The 20,544-nt window shown below is 39.4% G+C and overlaps 1 protein-coding gene across 4 annotated transcripts in view; it reads left to right on the forward strand.

Moving 5' to 3' along the window:
- LOC113036260 (leucine-rich repeat and fibronectin type III domain-containing protein 1-like protein) overlaps positions 1 to 20,544 on the forward strand; it is a 205,031-nt gene that overhangs the window by 105,087 nt on the left and 79,400 nt on the right. For all 4 annotated transcript variants that reach the window (XR_003274436.1, XR_003274437.1, XM_026192476.1 and 1 more), the window contains exons 3-8: positions 9,470 to 9,686; positions 11,963 to 12,114; positions 12,250 to 12,503; positions 12,660 to 12,903; positions 13,054 to 13,211; positions 13,989 to 14,369. Coding sequence is in view for 2 of the 4 variants with exons in the window: in XM_026192476.1 (XP_026048261.1) it covers positions 9,494 to 9,686; positions 11,963 to 12,114; positions 12,250 to 12,503; positions 12,660 to 12,903; positions 13,054 to 13,211; positions 13,989 to 14,369 (1,382 nt within the window). In the remaining 2 variants the exon portion in view is untranslated. The remainder of the gene's footprint in view (positions 1 to 9,469; positions 9,687 to 11,962; positions 12,115 to 12,249; positions 12,504 to 12,659; positions 12,904 to 13,053; positions 13,212 to 13,988; positions 14,370 to 20,544) is intronic.

Below are 20,544 nucleotides of genomic sequence, written 5' to 3' on the forward strand. Positions count from 1 at the left end.
ATGTAAATATAATAATAACCACTGCAACCAAGAAGAGTGGAGTGTCTGAGGAGCCCAGTTGTAAGTAAGGTATTAAGACCTGACTGTACACTGTGTTTGTGTTTTCGTCCGAAACAATAAGTTCCGTTGGAGCAGTCTTTCAACGCCTCTCTCTGTGTCTCGCAAGCAAAGTTGACCCAGACAACAAAGTAAAGCTAGTTTTCGGCAACGACCCTGACACAGAAACTGACGTATTAGCCAGAGGTCCCTTTACTATGGTTCGGAGCCGTGGACCTGTTTTATATACACGCCGAATAGTTTTCTATACAAGATCGCTGCAAAAAGTGCAGCCTTACCTAATGTCCACCTACTGTTACTCATTTTATATTTAGATTTAAAAATCTAAATTAGACAGAACTAAACCTTTATCTTGAGCATTTTTGCATCATCACTTCATTCCCTGCTCATTCACAGTATCATTCTTTTTATCTGACAACTAGCTTTTTATTCATTTTCATTTCTGTTATGTTTATTTATACCTGTGGTGCTTTCTGATGTTTCTCGCCTGCTGATTTTTGCTCTCCCTCTTTCTTTTTCCATTATGTGTGTCTGTAGTAATATGCGTTGCAAATTGCTTCAGATGGGACTGTAATAACACTGCTCTCTTAGTTCTCAAATCTCACAACTAATCCATTTCTGCTTGTGTGACCTTTAGTAAATTCTGCTTTGTGATGTCACATCCTTGATATTTACAATGTGAATGCTGTAAATATTGTTTTTCTTTTGTTTTCCATTTTGCTGTAAATGCATTATGTTCACTGGGTTTGGAGTACTTTGATCATGTCTTGTTCTTTCCGACTGAAGAGCACAGGCTTAATCGGAGGACACAAGGGACCACGAGGGGCTGTCATCACAGCGAGCGTCAATATGACCTGTGAAGATTTTTGTTTTTTAGGGGGTTTTCTTCTCAGAAATTGGGGATTTTTTCCCCAGTGTGCATTGCTAATTACCGCTTCCTTCAGATCTCTCCAGTATAAGTGAAGTCTAAACACTCCAAAGCAATTCTGCTAGTGTGTTTGAATGTCTTGCTTTTTTTTTGCACAGAGTAGAAATCCCTGTTTTTTTTCTGCTACAATATCTGGCCTAAACACACTGAAAAATACCCTGTCTGGGAGCAGCTGATTGATTCCCTATTGCTAAGGAGAGATCATACTGTCAAGCAAAACAAAGAAACTCAGTGTGTTTGTGTCTTACTTTGCAAAAACATACAAATTCACAGTGTTTTTCTGGTAGTTTTTACAATTGCTTGTAAAAAAAAAGCTGTAGTGTAATTATCTCAGAATGATGCTGGGTGCAATTAGGTGTTGTTTTTAAGCGCTGACATTTCTGGTGATATGAAGAAATTTACCAGATTTTGTTGATTTGACATCCAGTATAACAGGTTGTTTAAGGAAAAAGATTTAAATCAGTTAAGGATATTTATGTGGCACTTTTATTTAACTTTATGGCCCTATGACATTTATGCTTTTTAGATACTTTTTAGACCTTTTGTTAGCCAAAGAGGCATTTATGAATATCTGGCACATGTAACACTGATGGGTCTTGATAACATGTACACTATCTATAATTAACACATACATTATGAACACCTATGTCAATAAAGTGCTCTTGTCTGTATTATCCATCCATTCAAGGTCACACAGGGGTGTTAAAATCCATTCCAGTTGTCATTGAAGAAGCAAGGTAAACCCTGTACAGATGGCCAGTTGATCATAGGGCACAAAATATTATTGCTTGTTAAATGTTATTGCTGCTGTAGGCAAATGCTACTAAAGCATCCAGTGCCACTTCACTCCCATCCCCTGACAGATCTGACCAAAGCACCAAAGTGTGTTCTTCTTGTTAAACAGTAAAACACTTTGGCAAATGGGGCTATGGGGACACTGCAGGACTGCTTTGTGGACACAGGCTAAAGTGCACCACATCGAGAAGACGTTCACAGTTTGACTGAAGGACAGAGGATGAAGGAATATATCAAATTTTGTGAATACACCATTTTACCAGCCACAACTACTTTGTGAACAATAAGCAATGGATCACTTTTGACCTGAAAGAAATGCTTAATTGAAAGTTAAAAGCCTTCAGGTCTGGGCACAGGGATGAACTAAAGAGAGAGGAGCATGACCTAAGGGTGAAACTGAGAAAAGGAGGTGATTCTTACAAAACAGCATGAAGGATGTGTTGAATGTAATGAAGAAAATCATTGGTTTTAAAGTAGCAGGCAGCCAGTGGGTAGCCTGGAGCGAGCAAATGAACTATACACAATACAGTTCCAACAGGTTCAGCTCACAGCCATTTGTGGCTTCCTTCATCATGCACCCTGGTGTCTACACACCTTCACTACCTTCACTGATTTGGCGCTTATCTCCTTCTTCCTGTCAAACGAACTCTGTGGATCAGCCCCATAACAATATCTGATAAACATCTGAATTGACTGTGAAACAGCTGGAGAAATCAAACCAGAAGAAAGCTGCTGTTATTGAGAGAAGAGACAGAGAAAGTCAGTAAAATTATCTCCCTCTTATGAATTACTCGCTGTCTGACAGATAGGTTGCAGTATGTGAGACTGGGCAGTGACTAGAGATGGCACGCTACCACTTTTCTATGTCTGATACCGATATCATAAATTTGGATATCTGCCGATACCGATATGAATATGATATAGTGTTTTTTTAATCAATAAAACTGTTTTTTTAATATATTGCTGCATTTTGTATAAGTTCATACTCAAGTTTAAATAAACAGCAACACTAAAGCTATTCTGTTATACCTGTGTGTAAAAAATACACTGCACCCAAAATATTTCATAGTTCAGCAATACTGATCAATCTAATAAACTTAAACCTACACAATTCTCCCTATTCTGGTATTTTAAAGAGTACTTAGCAGAAATATTAAGCAACCTAACTAATAGGGTTGCAAACTCCCAGCAAAAAAAAAAAAATAGGGAACCACCCCCCACCCTCCACCTCATAACGCTTAATCAACGTAATCAACTTTAAATTGATGCAGTGTGGGGAAAAAAATGCACAGAAATAAATTATTTTTCAAGAATAATTAAATAGATTCAACTTCTTTCTTCAACAGAATTGCAGACAGCACAGATGCTGCCTTCCCAAAGGAAAAAGTACTATAGCTTACTAGGGTATATTAGACTTAACAGTTACAATATACAGTAATGGACTTCTATACAATTTACATCAGATTAAAACTTTGGGTGTAAGATACAGATAATTATTTATTAAAAGCTAGACATTTTAAATGAGAATAAGAAAGAAAAGTATGTCTTTGTGCCCCCTTTTCCCTGTTCGTGCCCTATCGGCCCCCTTGGCTAAACTTTGCTAGATCCGCCCCTGCACAGTTACCAGCCGTCAGCTACGTAGAAAAAGATCCTGGTGTAGAAAGTAATATTAAATAAATTCTAACAACAGCTTATCAAGCTTAAACGTGCTGCTATTCAGCCGCTGGTTTCCTCTTTCTGGTGCGAAGTGAGCAATAAACAAACAAGAGAGACGGACTCGCGACAGAAAAGCCGATCAGCTGATCATTGATCAGTTTCACGATTGAAGTAGCAGCAAGTAGAAGCAGTCGCTCCATATATCGGTTGTTAAGCTTAAGCTGTTTTACTTCTCTCTGGGATAAATTCATCGGAGATGAAATGCTGGTTTGGTAGCGAGGCTATAAATACACACAGCCGCTCTATCACGTGAGCTCACTGCTCCAACGTGCTACGGTTATGAGCCAAGTTACGCCGTGTCGCAAGTTTTGTGAGGTGCTTTTTTGATATTTAATGGATCGGATTACATTTTTTTATTTTTATCCGATATCCGATCCAGTAATTCACGTCAGTATCGGATCAGTCCATCTCTAGCAGTGACATGTCTGATTTGGTGGTGTGCAGTACAGGAACTCCACAAGTGACTGTCCCCATTCCTATTCAGCTTCCGAGCCTCCAAATTTCAGTTGTGTATGTCTGTTCTGGAACACAGAATGTTGATGTTGACATCTTGGAGGAATACAAGTGGCCTTGCATTATTATCAACAACAGACTAAACTGGAAAACCAGCACAGAGGCTCTACGAGCAGAATTTTTCTTTCTGGAGGAAGATGAGATCCTTCAAATTACACAGCAAAATATTGGAGATTGTCTGTCAGTCAGTTGTGGCGAGTGCAGTGTGCTTTGCTGCGGTCTGCTGGTGGAGCAGCATCAGACACCAAAAGACTGAATAAACTGATGAGAAAGGCCTGGTCTGTGAGTGGTTGTAAACTGCAAAGTATTATGGTGGAGACCAGATTTTTGAGCATTTCCCGACCAGGTGTTCTGAAATAAGACCAACAAAACAAAGAAAATAAAAATGGAAATCAACTAGAATCACTTCTGATCTGTTTTACTTAGCAAAAGCAGATTTTTTTGTGTTAATTTTGTGTTTGTCCCTAAATTTCTCCATTTACTGTTTCAGCTGGTTCCGACCAGTATCTTAACAAACCATTAGCAGAGCATTTTTATTGTATTTCAAATTATTGCCAGCAATTATAATGGCCCAATCTAAGTGGCAGCAAATACACACAGCTTGCATTTGTTTCTGTGGTGTTATTAGTTCTTTACAGACAAACAGGCATGGCTGTAAGTAAGGGTGGGTGACTCATCACCAGCATCCCCATTGAATTCCACATAAAGCAAAAAACATATATCCATAATTGAATCGCCTGAAACCCCCATAGTCTGGATGAGTGAGAAAACCAAGTGAGGTATATCTAAATGTTCAAAGTGTAGCAGTTATTACACTGAAGATACGTTATGAATACATAGGATCTGGATGAGTGGGTTAAGGGCATGAAGGATTCATGGAAAATAAACACATTAAAGAGGCATTACAATAAAATGGAAAGAGCCCCTTTTCACATATGGGATTCATTCAGTCACTTTTACAATAGTGTTTCTCACAGCTTGATCAGTCTTCAGACAAAGCCTATTGTGAGGACCATTTTCAAAATTTAGGCCTCTTTTCAATTGTCAAGAAAGTACCCCGAGGCACACAGGCTCAGCAAGGGACGTCTCTTTTGTATAGCGAATATGTAAAATGTACCATCCGTGGTTATTTTAATCTTATTGCCAATAAAAAAAAGAGCTAGTGAGATGTATTAGAGCGATCAAATGCTTTTTTGTGGCTACCCATTATTATGAATGGACACATTCAGAATTGTTAAGTGTTGAAAGTGGTATGTAGATAAAGACAGATACATTATTGTCATGATTTTTAAGGAAAAGTCACCATGGTGTCCATTCAAGCAATGGCAGTGGTGAGAGGTAAGCAACATTACTATAACTGTTAAACCTGTGATGAAAATTTGGTAGGAAGTGAGACATGTTTAAAAGAACCATGTGGGAAACCCAATTTTTTGCCCCAGGAATTGTAGAAACTGCATTTAAACTTTAGGCTTCTAATCAAGATCTGTATCATCCAAACTCAGCTGATATCATATCATTTGAAGGAAGGAGACATACAATCAATCTGGATAGGGAAAAAAGATACATTTGATACAGTTTAAAAATTAAATACTTCAAACATCTTGAAATAAAAATAATAATAATAACAATGTCAGAGTTTAGATTCTGTCCGCCACAGAGTACACATGAGATAAATTAAGGCAATATGTATAAGGAAACTGAAGTCCCAGCAAGAGAATGAAAATTTCCTTTTGCTGTAACTCATAGTCAGAATACGAATACATGATTCAGATTAACACATTACAATTGTTAAAGGCAAACTTTGTGTAGCTTCAGCCAATTTAAATCACTGTTCTTATGTTTCATATTCTCAAACATGAACTGATAGAGAATTGTTTTTTTTCCTTTTTTCTTAATTTTTCTAAACTTTTTTTTGAAGTATGATGATTGCTATGTTTTGACTTGGGTTCTACCCCTTTGTTAAACAGAATAGAATTAATATATTGAATGACAAGCAGCTAGAGCATAGTGGGCTGCAGAGTGACAGAGTAAGACTTGTAACATCACATTTTGCACATTACTGAAGAGCTTCATGTGATGCATTCATCTTGGTTTGTAGTTGAAGTAATGGAGCGAGTTAAGTGTGAAGAGAAAATGAAATATAAGGCTCGATGACAGAAAAATGTGAATAATGTGTTGCATGAAGGAAATGTGAGGGAGGTACAGTAGAATCTTACTGTGATAAACAAACGCATTGTCAGCTGCTATGATGAGTTGAGAAACCATACTTAGCAAACAGGTACATCTTAGGCCTCTGAATGTTCTTATGTATATCAGATATAACAACATCATCCTGTTGTCTAGCAACCACCTATCAGTGGGTTAAAATGACTCACCTTTAGCATTTGTGGACCTATAACACCTTATAAAAGCATTGTGTTATTTAATTGGATGACATCAAATTTATATACCTTATAAAAAATGTATTATGTTCTAATCTATATTAGAGATGGACCGATCCGATATTACGTATCGGTATCGGTCCGATACTGACCTAAATTACTGGATCGGATATCGGAGAAAAATAAAAAATGTAATCCGATCCATTAAATATCACAAAAGCACCTCACAAAACTTGCAACATGCCGTAACTCACCTCAGAACGTTAGCAAGTCGGAGCAGTATGCATCACCTGATAGAGCGGCTGTGGCATGCGGGACCTGTCGGTGGTCTGGATAGCATTTGGAGCTTCGCTAGCAACCCGGCATTTCATCTCCGACAAAGTTATCCCGAGAGAAGTAAAGCAAGTGTGTAAGTCCATCTCTGAATGTTTGTAAAGCATTCCTGCGTTAAGCTTAACAAACGATATATGGAGCGACTGCCTCTTCTTGCTGCTACTTCAATCATGAAACTGCTTAACGATCAGCTGATCGGCTTTTCTGTCTCAAGTCCGTGTCACCAGAAAGAGGAAACCAGCGGCTGAACAACAGCAGCACGTTTAAGCTTGATCAGCTGTTGTTAGAATGTATTTAATATTACTTTCTACTCGAGGATCTTTTTCTACGTAGCTGACGCTGGTAACTGTGCAGGGGCGGATCTAGCAAAGTTTAGCCAGGGGGGCCGATAGGGCATTAACAGGGAAAAGGGGGCACAAAGACATACTTTTCTTTCTTATTCTCATTTAAAATGTCTAGCTTTTAATAAATAATTATCTGACACCCAAAGTTTTAATTTGATGTAAAATGAATAGAAGTCAATTACTGTATATAGTGACTATTAAGTCTAATATATATATACCCTAGTAAGCTATAGTACTTTTTCCTTTGGGAAGGTACCATCTGTGCAGTCTGCAATTTTGTTGAAGAAAGATGTTGAATCTATTTAATATTTCTTGAAAAATAATTGATTTCTGTGCATTTTTTTTCACACTGCATCAAATTAAGGTTGATTACGTCGATTAAGCATCATGAGGTGGAGCGTGAGGGGTGGTTCCCTATTTTTTATTTATTTATTTTTGTTGTTGCTGGGAGTTGGAACCCTATTAGTTAGGTTGCTTAATATTTATGCTAAGTACTCTTTAAAATACCAGAATAGGGAGGATGGTGTAGGTTTAAGTTTATTAGATTGATCAGTATTGCTGAACTATGAAATATTTTTTTTTTGCATACAGGTATAACAGAATAGCTTTAGTGTAGTTGTTGTTTTAAACTTGAGTATGAACTTATACAAAATGCAGCAAGATATTTAAAAAACAGTTTTGTTGATTAAAAAACACTATACTTCTTCTGCTCACCTTCAAGGCCCTTCATAACCTCGCTCCTTCTTACCTTTCTGACCTGTTAACCACCACTTGTTCTGCCCGTTCACTTCGTTCTTCTTCTTCTGTCCAGCTTACTGTACCTTCCTTCCGCCTCACCACCATGGGAAGCAGAGCTTTCAGCTGCTCTGCTCCCAGGTTGTGGAATTCTCTGCCCCCTGAAATAAGAAATATTGGTTCTCTCCCCCAGTTTAAATCCCAACTCAAAACTCATCTGTTCAAATCTGCATATTCACTGTGAATCCACTGTTTGTTCATTTTATCTTGTGCTTTATTTTATTGTTCTTATTCTGCCATTGTTTTACTAAGTGTTTTATCCTATTGTAAAGTGTCCTTGGGTGACTTGAAAGGCGCTCATAAATAAAATTTATTATTATTATTATTATTATATCGGATTCATATCGGTATCGGCAGATATCCAAATTTATGATATCGGTATCGGTATCGGACATAAAAAAGTGGTATCGTGCCATCTCTAATCTATATTACATATTACAATCTCATTACCCTGAATGTTAAAAGGGAGTTTTTCCTTCCCACTGTCGCCAAAGTGCTTGCTCATAGGGGGTCATATGATTGTTGGGTTTTTCTCTGTATCTATGAAGTGCCTTGAGGCGACTTTTGTTGTGATTTGGCGCTATATATATAAAATTGAATTGAATTATGCAGCCTGATAAAAGCATCATATCATTTTTATTTTAATGACACCATCATATTACCTGGCAACCACCTAACAATGGTCTAAAATGGCATTTAAGTAGTAGAGCAGGACATGGGCATGCACTAATTATCAGTTAATGGAAGGAAATACATTGCATGCCACAGAAAGAGTCAAATAAAAAAGGGTGGCAGAAAAGTAGATATCTATGAGTAAGCAAGTTACTATTTTTGTTCTGTGTACATTAAAAAAGGATATGATCGTATTATGCTTTCTATTTTTAATGCATAAGATTCACTCTTTGGACTCTAACATAAATGGAAACACTGGATATTTAAAATATTCAGATGCTATAGTAGACTGTCACGCCTTGTTAATAATGTTCTTTTTAGAGTTTTTGAGGCTTCAAGGTAGAAGCCGGTTAGAGAAGTAGCAGACAAGACCCCCTGCTGAACAGAATTTCCATGGCACAGATATACCTGTTAGTCAAACTGGTACGACTAACATAGCGCTGCCTACTGAAACACAGATATAAAATCACGAGTTATTTTTGGTGTGAGAGTGTGAGAGTGGAACTCTTTTTTTTGGTAAACTGTGACATGTAGAAGTGCATCCTTGATGACTTTGCTGACACTTTGAGAACCACATTTGTTTTTTCATATAACCCAAACTGTAAAGAAGAGAACCTTTTTGGACAATATAATTTTGCTTGGAGATTGCCTTACCTACGAGCTGTTGGCTGCCACACAGTCTGGTAAACTATGACTACGATTGCATGTACTTGTATTGAAATGCAACAAGGTGACTACTGCCAACTGTGAATCAAATCATAGTGTTTAGATTTTTAAAGTCCTGCAGTTGGCTGGCTGATTTTTCAAGCTAACAAAGACAGACTTCACCTTTGATTCACCTCAGTTTGCCACTTTCTGACATTATCCTTTTTATGTATATCTGCTTCTTCATCATATCTACTTTAAATTATTGCTCTTTCCTTTCTGTCTTCCAGTTACCCTGTTGCCAGTGGAGGATAATGGAACGGCTGTGGTTCTCTTTGCTGTTGCTGGCAGCAGCATGCAGGGGACAGCCGTGTCCGAAACGCTGCATGTGCCAGAGCCTTTCCCCATCTCTCGCTATCCTCTGCTCCAAGACGGGCTTGCTGTTTGTTCCTGCTGCCATTGATCGACGCACCGTGGAGCTACGGCTTCAGGAGAACTTTATTACAGGTAACTGCGTTCCAGTCTGTCCTGCATTTCATTATTTTAATATGCCTCTGAAATTTGACTAGTATTCCAGCCTTTTGCAGCGAGTTTGCTTGGTTTGGCTGTATACATGAAAATGAACTAAAAGGCTGGCTGATAATTGGCAGCATATTTATCTTATTTCAGAACACTTGGTTGTAACTGAAGAGTTTGTTAACAGTGAGTACAAATGTTGGCTTCAGTCACGAAGCTTTTCTGTTGTCTCTGCCTGACAATGACTAATTTTTTTCTCATGAGCCTGAGTATTTCTTTTTAACTTTAATACTTTTTTTGTTATTTATGGTTCAGCATAGTTAAGCTCATTCATGATTCATCTGCTTATATCAAAGAGTGACTTTGAAACATACTTATTTTATAAGAACTGAAGTGCTGCTTTATCTTGTTATTTTAATCTGGATTCCCGTTAGTGCTCTATTCCTAGGTTCTCCAAAACAAAAGGCACACAAGCTATAAAAAAAGATCTAACAGTACCCTGAATGATCATTTAAATTTTAATTAATTTAAGTTTTGCATTACCCTGTTTGAGAGAACCACATTCAGTCTTCCTCTTATGTGTTGGTTTTACTTATTATCCTAAACTGTTTTATTTAGCCTTTTGTTTTTTCTATATTTTGTCAGTTTGTCTATTTATCTTTCTGTGAATTTGCTCACCATATATTTGCTTTCAATTTGACTTTTTTCTTGTATTAATTGTGACTTTTATCGAGCTGTATATTCTCCTGCATTCTCCGATCACCTTTCTTCTTTTCCCCTTCCTAGCTTCTGTTAGGTTTGTTGTTAATGTCATTAACATTCACATATGGAGTTTATTTTTATGAACAGTTTAATAGCATGAATGGACCAACAACTGGTTGAACAGAAAAATGAATTGAATCAATAGTTTTTATGGCTGAGGAGTCATATTTTCTGAAAAGTTGGCTGATGTCTGGAGGGACCTGACTTGCCCAGACCCACATAGCAAGCAGGTCTGGCCTGGATCTGGTATCAAGCTGGCACTACTGGTTGACTTCTGGCAAGACTTATGTCATCCAGATATGGGCCAGGCCTGGCATAGATGGTACTGTCTATGTGATGGCATGCCACATCTAGCCCAATTGTGGTTTGGGTTATGTGGCCCAGGCTCATAGAAAACAGGTCTGGCCTGGATCTGGCATCAAGCAGGCACTTCTGACTGACTGGTGTCGTGGCAAGGTGTATGTCAACCAGATGTGCACCAGGCCTGGCATAGATGGCACTGTCTATGTGATGGCATGCCATATCTGGCTCGATTGTGGTTTGGGTTATGTGCCCCAAGCCCATAGAAAACAGGTCTTCCCTGAATCTGGCATAAAGCTGGCACTTCTGACTGACCGGTGTCATGGCGAGGTGTATATCAACCAGATGTGGGCCATGTCTGGCAATGATGGCACTATTTATGTTCCTATTTTCCTATTTTAGTTAGAAGACCCAAATGCCATGTTGCAATACTATACTGCTATTGTTGCCAACATTTCAAATGCAGATTTGACAGGATTGTGTACATTTTATCCAAAACCTAGTGACAATTTACTTTATGAATGTAATTAGGAAGCACTCAGTCTAGGGAAAGTGTGTGATTGGGTGAATGTGGCATGTTGTATAGAGTATTTTGCGTAATCCAATAGAGTAGAAAAGCGCTATATAAGAATCAGTCCATTCACTGCGAACAGAGTTTTGTCATGTTACTTTTGCACTATTATGTTTCGGCACATGTTGTTATTACATGGCTTGATAAAGGTACACATTAGGCTGATATCTGGGCCAGCAGTGTGTCTGCAACTGGCCCGTGGCTGCACACAACTTAAACATGGCGGACCTTTGGTGGCCCAGATCAGGTTTGCCAGAGGTAATCCACACATGGGCCAGCACAGGACCACCAGTGTGTCTGCAGCTGGTCTTGTGCTGGCCCATGTGTGGGCCACCTCTGGCAAACCTGATCTGGGCCACCAAAAGGCCATCATTCCTTGTGGTATGTGGGCCATGTGTAAGCACATTGTGTGGGCCAGATTGGGGACATACCAATTTTGCTATGTGGGGAATGTCCTCCTTACCATGTAGGAACTCTATTGCCCAATGTCATGGGGATTCCACTTTTCAGCCCCCCACTCAACATATTTACAGTTCATGAGCCAGCTGATGACTTCTCTGTGTACAGTATATAATGATTCTTAATTTACTTTGTTGATGAGGTCTTTTTATGTGTTTATTACGCTTGTTTCCAGCTGTCAGAAGAAAGGACTTTGCCAACATGACCAGCTTGTTGCATCTAACCCTGTCCAGAAACACCATCAGCCAGATTCTTCCTTCTGCTTTTAGTGACCTGCGACGCCTGAGAGCGCTCCACCTAGACTCTAATAGATTAACTGTGATAAAGGTAACATGGGTGGCTGGATGGATGACATTGAATTAAAAAGAGAGATCCCTGGTTTATTATAATCCACTCACATGTCGTTATCATTTCTTACTTACACCCACTCACTGCCTTTTGTTTTTCTTTTTTGACAACCAGGATGACCATTTTAAAGGTCTGACCAACCTTCGGCATCTGATCCTGGCCAATAACCAGCTTCACTCTATATCTCCCCATGCCTTTGATGACTTTCTGTCCACACTGGAAGACCTGGACCTTAGTTACAATAACCTTGCCCAGGTGCCCTGGGACACAATTGGACGCCTAACCAATGTCAACACCCTAAATATGGATCATAACCTCATAGAAAATGTTCCCCAGGGAGTATTCACCAACCTGCACAAACTGGCAAGGTAAGGACATAGAAAAGGGCAAATGGTGTGTTTTTTGTGATGTACAAATGCAGCATTGAATTGGTATATTGTTGCCTCTCCCTATTGGTTTTATAAATAACTCCCTTCTTCTCTTGTCCGTCCCTCCCCTTCTTTCTGTATGCCGTCCTTTAACAGGTTAGACATGACGTCGAACAAGCTAAAGAAAATTCCCCCAGACCCATTGTTCCTTAGAATCCCAGTTTATGCCAAGTCCAAAGGCTCCCCCCTCTCCTCTCTTGTGTTGAGTTTTGGAGGTAACCCTCTTCACTGTAACTGTGAACTTCTGTGGTTGAGGAGACTAACCAGAGAAGATGATCTGGAAACGTGCGCCTCTCCCCCAGACCTTAGTGCCAAGTATTTCTGGACTATACCGGAAGAGGTGATACTTTTTGCAATTTTTTAATAATTTTATGCAGTAATTGAAAAAAATGGCAAAGTTTGACACTAGGCTTTTTTGTTCTATAACAAAAATAATAATAATATATCACTTTGACATTGGAAGTGTGACCTTATCTTTTTTTCATGGTAGGAGTTTATTTGTGACCCACCAGTTCTAACACGAAAGTCACCTCATACTGTGGCTATGGAAGGTCAGCCTGCCAGTCTGAAGTGCAAAGCAAATGGTGACCCTGAGCCTGAAGTCCACTGGATCAGCCCTGAAGGGCGACTCATATCCAATGGATCCAGGTAATAACAACAACATATGGTCTAGTTTAATCCAGTATACTACATTTCTTCCCTGTACATTGTAAATTCATTGAAAAATTAAAGTTGTGGTATTAATCTATGGAATATGACTTGCCCACTGAGTTTGCCACTATACATCTGGCAAACACACAGGCATATGCAACAGAGTTTTTACAATATTCTGCTCTTCCAGTTTTGTGCTATGTCAGAAAGTCAGATATTGTAGGGGGGTGTAGGCACTTGACATGTGCGGGCCAATCTCAAATGGTTCAGGACAATATTTGTTAAGGCCATAATCTCCTCACCTATAATGTATTGCTAAAATTTTCACTGGGTAACCCACTTGGCACAGGTATGAGTGCCTAGTTATGGTTTTGCATTAAAAACATGTATTATAAAATCACTGACAGTGTTTTGAGTGTTGTAACTCTTTTCTTTCAAAAGTCTTTTTTGATTCAGCAGTTGTAATTTGTATTACTCAAATTACAAAGGAAAATACATAAGTAGCATTTTTCTTGTCAAGTGCCACCTTTGGTTATGCCAAAGCACACAGTTAGAAACATTAGCATAACAGTCATTCTAAATATTGTCAACGTACCGTAGATATTGGTGGTATGATATTGTCAGTATCAGATACTCCTTATAATAATATCCAGTTTATCTAATAAGAATCCAGCAGACAGCTTACTTTTCGTAACATTCACATTTGACTTCATGTATCGATCAATTGATTGCTATCTTAATGATATTTCATTTTCCATTTCACTTTTTTTTCAGAACATTAGTCTTCCCTAATGGAAGCCTAGAGATCAATGTAACATCCCTAAAGGATTCAGGAAACTTCACCTGCATTGCGTCAAACACGGCAGGTGAATCCACGGGAAGGGTGGAGCTAGTCGTCACAGCAATGCCCCATCTGGCAAACAGCACAAGCCGCAGTCGAGATCCTTCTTCTGAACCAGCCCCTTCTGACATCCTGACCTCCTCCAAGGTTGCACTTCCCAACAATGAGACAAGAGGAGCAGACAGGAGGGTTTCATTGGTGGAGCTGACAGGAAACTCTGCCCTCATTAGATGGAGCAGTCAAACCCCTACATCTGGAGTCAGGATGTTCCAAGTCCAGTACAACAGCTCTGGGGACGACACACTCGTTTACAGGTTTGTCTGTCTGCACTGTCAATTCATTATTTGCCTTGTGTCTTTAAATTTTCTGTCTGATGTTTCTATGGTGTCATAATAGTAAAATGCATTTATCTATCTGCCTTTATGAGTTTGTAAGTGTGTGTATGGGTTTCTATGCATGGTTCTGTGTGTATCTGCAGCTTTGTGTAAGTTAATCAAGAGACATCAGCAAATGCAATGAGGATGAGGGCAGATGATAATGATAGTGTCATCCAGTCGTAAAAGTCTAATCAGGCGAAATGATAAAGACATCTGTGGTGGAACAGAGCCATTGTTGGGTACGGTGAATACGGGGGAATAAGGGCCAAATGTCACAAATGTCTGTTGAACAAGTTACAACGGTTGTCATTTAGTTTGCTTTATTGCTGTCCTGATGAGTTTGCTGTATGCTTTCTTTGTCAGCATTTACATTATAAATTTATGAATGAGTTAGTATTAAATGTTTTGTGGCTTTGTTTGAGGAGGACGGCAATGTCAGCACTATGTCAGATGTGACTCTGATTTGATCTGAGTGTCAAATATAGTTAACGTGTTAATGTGGAAAAGGGAGGAACATTACGTTAAGAAATGACTGAATCAAGAAGATACATGCTCTGATGGTTTATTTAGAACAAACTGTCATGTCAATAGAAATTGTAGAAGAATCAAAGATTCTTTCAAAGATGGATGGATGGAGTTGATTTTGTGGTTAAACATATTAATCACACAAAAGTAACGCCATGTTTGACTCTTATGAGACCTCAAAATTAAATGAGTAAATCATGATTATGTTCATTCTTATGACAGCAGGGCTTTTAAGTGGGATTTGGTCGAATTCTAGTCTTCTGAGATCTTGGAAGACTAAAATTACTCACCTCAAAAAAACTCCCAGAATTGATTTTTACTGTGACAGGCTATGTGACCTATGTTGTTGCTGCAACTCTGAGGTTTAGTGCTCTTTGTGCATTTATCCAATTGCATTCTACAATATGAGCAGATGGTAGATGGACTTTAATACTGTTATGGCTGCTTTACAGCCCCTAAACATAGTATATAATTAGAATTAGACAAGTGATACTAAAGACCATCATCAGCTTAAATTCAGACAGATGACCTAACCACATGACTTGCGGAACAGCGACCACAGACACCAGAAGCGACCTCACATAGATGTAGACCTTCCCAGATACGTGTCTTTTTGACACATTAACATCACCAGTGTGAATCTGAAAAACCAAAATAAATTGCAAAATACATTTTTAAGGAATAAAATGCAAACAAAAAAAGTCTGATGTAGCAAAATTGATACAATTTAAAACTCATACATGCAATGCTATCTTTAATTTGTTTTACTATTTTTTATTTCATTGGGAGGTTCACTAAACACCCCATTTTCAAAACATTTGAGCTTTCTGATAATTATTTCATGGTACAGGCTTTAAAGGGTTAAGGAAGTCAGGGAAAATCTCATCCAGGGGCTTGGCCACAGGGGAGTTTTTCTTTTAAACACCTCAGGCACAGTGATTGGCCAGGCATTACTTCCTGTACTAAGTGCATGTTAGTGAGGTTCAGGAGGCCTTTGAAGTATTCATTCCACCACCTGACAGTATCCTCAGTTGAGGTCAGCAGCACTCAGATTTGCATGTGGTTTGGCTACAAGTGCTTAGTTTAAAACCTAGATGGATTCTCTTTGGAACAACTTTCTTTCTCTTTCTCTCTAACCCTCTCTGTCTCTCACCCTCTTAATTCTTTTGGTTCTTTGGCATAAAAGACAAAAATTAAGACAGACTTGGGAACAATAAAACCTTGACCTTAATAAATAATCCCCGCTGATTCAAATAAGCAAATGAAGACATTCACCACTTTGAATTAGATACATATAAACTGACAGTTTGCTTACATTAAACATCTGATTTGCATCATTCAAGGAGCAGATCTTCTCATTTCTTAAAAAATTGCTCCTTGATAAATACTTGCAATTTTGTATACCATATTGTAAAGTGCTGCCTATGCATTTAATGCCATGTTGAAAAAAAATATCAGCAGGATGAAAAAAAGTTGGTGTATAAACCACACCATCATTTTTTTGATTGTTTAAAGCCTTGGGTTTATATAGGGATGCATTGCTGTTGGTGGTTCATATTCTGAGTTTTATTGATAAAGGGTTTCTTTGATACCTTTGATACAGGATGTTTCTTTGGAATTCAGTGAGGGAGATTTCTTTCCCTCTACTGCTTCATCGGCATTCAAGGAAAACGCATAGTTACCTACTACGAATCACTTCCAGGGGTTCCAGTTAAATTTGTTTCTAAGTTGTTCTTTTTAAAGTGCTCTTAGAATCTCTCACATTCGCTCTTGCTGTGTAAAAACCAAAATTATTGCCTAACTCTGTCTCTCTGAAAGCCTGGGTAAGCCCTACTTATTTTCAGTTCTATGGGGTTTTTACATATAAGGAGTTGTCGTGGCAACAGGTCTGGAAAATCTGCCAGATGTTAGATGCAATGTTGTGAGTGACAGGTGGCTTTAATAATATCTGACATGCGTATTTTGGACTATTTATTTATTATGTGAGCCACAAATTGAATGGTAAAATATTTCACTCTGTCTTCTGTGGTTGAAGAAGTAAATCAACAATGTTTTTACCGCTCTACAAAATTATCTAAAATCCAATTTAGCCTTTTTAGTCTTGATCAACAGTTATAATTCTGTCTCAGGGGAAATAAGTCTTGAAAGAACCTTTGACAGAATTGAATCCATTCGTGCTGACAGGAGAAAGAAAGTTCCTCTTCATTTGTGAAATTGCAACACTTGTGAGATGGAAATGGGGTTTTCAGAAATGTCCTTGTAATGTTGTTGTTTTTTAAGACCGGTCAGAGCGGGCAGAACTGCAGCCACATAAGCTAGCGCAAAAATTTTTTTTCCATATGAAACCAGAGGAGTTGTACTTACATCTTATGCCATCAGCTTGTCCTAGGTCACGGTTAGCCGTAAAACATAGCTAAACGGTCAAAAATTAAAATAAGAAGACGCTCAAAATATATTTCCTGTGGTTGGAAACTATTTTGCACAACTTTTTTTGTATTTACAGTTTTGAGGGTTAAGCCTCTTAAATTACTCTAACTAGAAATATTTGTTAAAAAAACAAAAACAAAACGATTTTCAATTTTTTTGCAGTTTATTGCACTTTTTTGCAATTTATGTAGTTACTGTGGACTTAATGCATACATATTGTTAAAATTTAGGCTATAATGGTTGTATTGATGAATAGCAACTTGAAATACTCCCACAAAAGGCACTGCAGCATGTAAAAATATGACAATAAGCTCTGGCGGACTTGGTTCTATGTTAGGTCCTAAAGCAAGATAAGATGCGTGGTTATGGAAAATATTTTGCTTCAACTATCTATTTAACTATCTATTAGTTATATATATATTTAACATATGAGGAGCATAGTAATAATCTACATTGAGGTATAAACATCATACCAAAATATTTCCTTGTTTCTTTAGAAAAAACAGTTACTTTGTAATTTTATAATTACAACCCAGTATTAGCAAGATGCAACTAATGAAGTAGTCGGTGAGTGTATGCCTAAAATTATACCCATTGCAATAGTTTTGTTTTTTTCCTGTTTTGCTTGTTAAAAGAAACTTTATTTTAACCCAGAGTAGACCGCACCTCTCGCTCTGTGGTAGCTGGGATAGCCTCCAGCCACCCCGCAACCCTGATAAGGATAATCAAAAGTTAATGGATGGAGTGATGGAAAATCTTTTATAAGATCATGGCTAAAAATCCAAGTCTGATGTTACCATATGTTATTGTGAAATTAACATCCATTAGAATGCATCAATGCTGCACTAGTTTAGCTTTGAGCTGAAGAAAAAAAAAGGAACAACCCACTGTGTCCATATGTGAACAGCTTCTCTCTGCCTTTCTATGGTCGATATCCATTAGGAGGGATAAGGCACAATGCCACGAAGAGAGAGGAGGTAAGGCAGCAGTCTGGAGGAGATGATATAAAGTGCTGAGGACCATCAAGAGCACAGAATATTTGGAAAGAGAAAAAAAATGTGTTCTACAAAATAGAAACCATAGCTAAGCATATCCATTTAACTCTCTGCTGCTGAGTGACACAGGTTTGCTGTTAGGATCATGTGTTACGGGTCCCAAGGATGAAGACCACGATGACAAATATGTTACCTGTAAAAGCAGGTGAAGAGCGGAGTAAGGAAGACACGATGCGTCTCTGCTTTCCTCCAGAACGTGTCTGAGGAAGCAGCGGAAGGTGGGCTCCACTTACTGCACCCCGGAACCCCGGAGCAAGCACCAAAGTTCCGCCCTCACTGCTTTCTAACATAAAATGAATCCCTGTTACATGGATTTTCTATCCTCTTAAAGAAACTGAAAATAAATACATATAGCAATGAAAAATGTCCCGTTACATGAGTGTTTTAGAGTGTTTTACACAAAATAATATTAATGTGGTCATTCCCTCACAGGGGTGCCACACACTCCCCTACAACAAAAGTGGCTCCTGACACTTGAAACAAATTTACACTCCCAATCTCTGTATTCTCGTCAAATCTCGGACAGTGAATAATCAAACCCTTAAATTAAAACTTCAAGCACTTAGGAATGTTTGGTTCTCTAGGATTAAGTAACCACCATAGTTTAGGGCTTCTTCCTAATAACTACATATGGGGTAGAGAAGAGAGATATATGGGACCTGGACGACCGGTGGGCCTTGGAATGAAGATAGGCTTGGTTGTGGGGGCCACAGGGTGGCCGAAGGCACGAGGTAAGTATCTACCATGTTTACAGTGGGCCGTGACTGGTATGTTGGATGACCTAGAGATGAATAGGTGAGCATTTGGCCTGGACGCCTCTGTCGGGTGGATCGCCTCAGGTGAGCTAGACTGAGAGTCTCCTACCTGCTCATCACAGCACTCATGTCGAGGTAACTCAGGTTCCACTTCTGACTGAGGCAAGCTAAGGGCTGCCGAACTGTTACTCCCCTCGCGGTCACACTGGTGAGTCTCAACTTCATCTCCATTCTCAGGTGCCATGGGACCCCCTCTTCCTAATGGACCTCCTTCGTGGGCTCCAGCCACCTCTGACAGATTCTCAACAATGTCCTCGGCATCTATCACAGGTGTCCTTCGTCCTGGCTCTTCCAGATCCCTCGGGCTCAGAACAGATCCTCCTTCAAACTGAGCCTGCGTCTGCCTCCCCGGTTCCAATCTGTCCTGGCTGACAGCCTGTTTCTCGGAAGGGACGGTTGTTCTGAACTCCGCCTGGATTGGTGGTACCCTCAGCCAGTAGCCACTACCCGGGTCATCATCTGAATCAGAGGTCTCAGCATTTTCTATCCGTCCTTCCCTGTCTTTACCCCTCACTCGAGCATTGGTCTGTTTGTGAGTCGATCTTAAGGTTAGTTTAGTTGGTTGTGGTGAGAACTCTACTGGCAAATCATTGACCAAGAGGAGCAAGTTCCGGTGCAGGGTCCGAGTCCTTCCCTGGTCATTACCCTCTGGATGGACGACATACACTGGGTTATCCGAAGCCTGTTCCTTGACCACATATATCCTGTTCTCCCAGTAGGAGCGTAATTTGCCAGGTCCACCCCGCTCGCCTAAGTTCCTCACCAACACTCTGTCCCCTGGTTTCAGTACCACTCCCCTCACCTTCTGATCATAGTACGACTTCCCCTTAGCACTAGCCGAAAGGCTATTTTTGGTGGCAACCTGATAGGCCTCTGTCATTCTCTTACGCCACTTTTCAGCATACCCCCCGTGCGACACTGGTTCAGTTTCCTCAACCAGGCCGAACAGCAGATCGACCGGAAGGTGGGGGTGACAGCCAAAAAGCAAGAAATGTGGGGAATAACCAGTGGACTCATGACGAGTACAGTTATATGCGTGTACAACCTGTGGGAGATGATCTTTCCATGTTTCCTTTTCTTTGTCTGTCAGGGTACGCAACATCTGCAGCAAGGTGCGGTTGAATCGTTCTGCAGGATTACCCTGGGGGTGGTATGGGGATGTCCGAGAATGACCAACCCCTGAGAGCTGCCCAAGAGTTCGGAAGAGCTCATTTTCGAACTCTCGCCCCTGATCGTGATGGAGTTTGTTGGGGAACCCGAAGCGAGGTATAAAATCATTGTAGATCCGCT

This window comes from Astatotilapia calliptera, chromosome 14 (genome assembly GCF_900246225.1).
Source record: "Astatotilapia calliptera chromosome 14, fAstCal1.2, whole genome shotgun sequence".
Classification (NCBI taxonomy): domain Eukaryota; kingdom Metazoa; phylum Chordata; class Actinopteri; order Cichliformes; family Cichlidae; genus Astatotilapia; species Astatotilapia calliptera.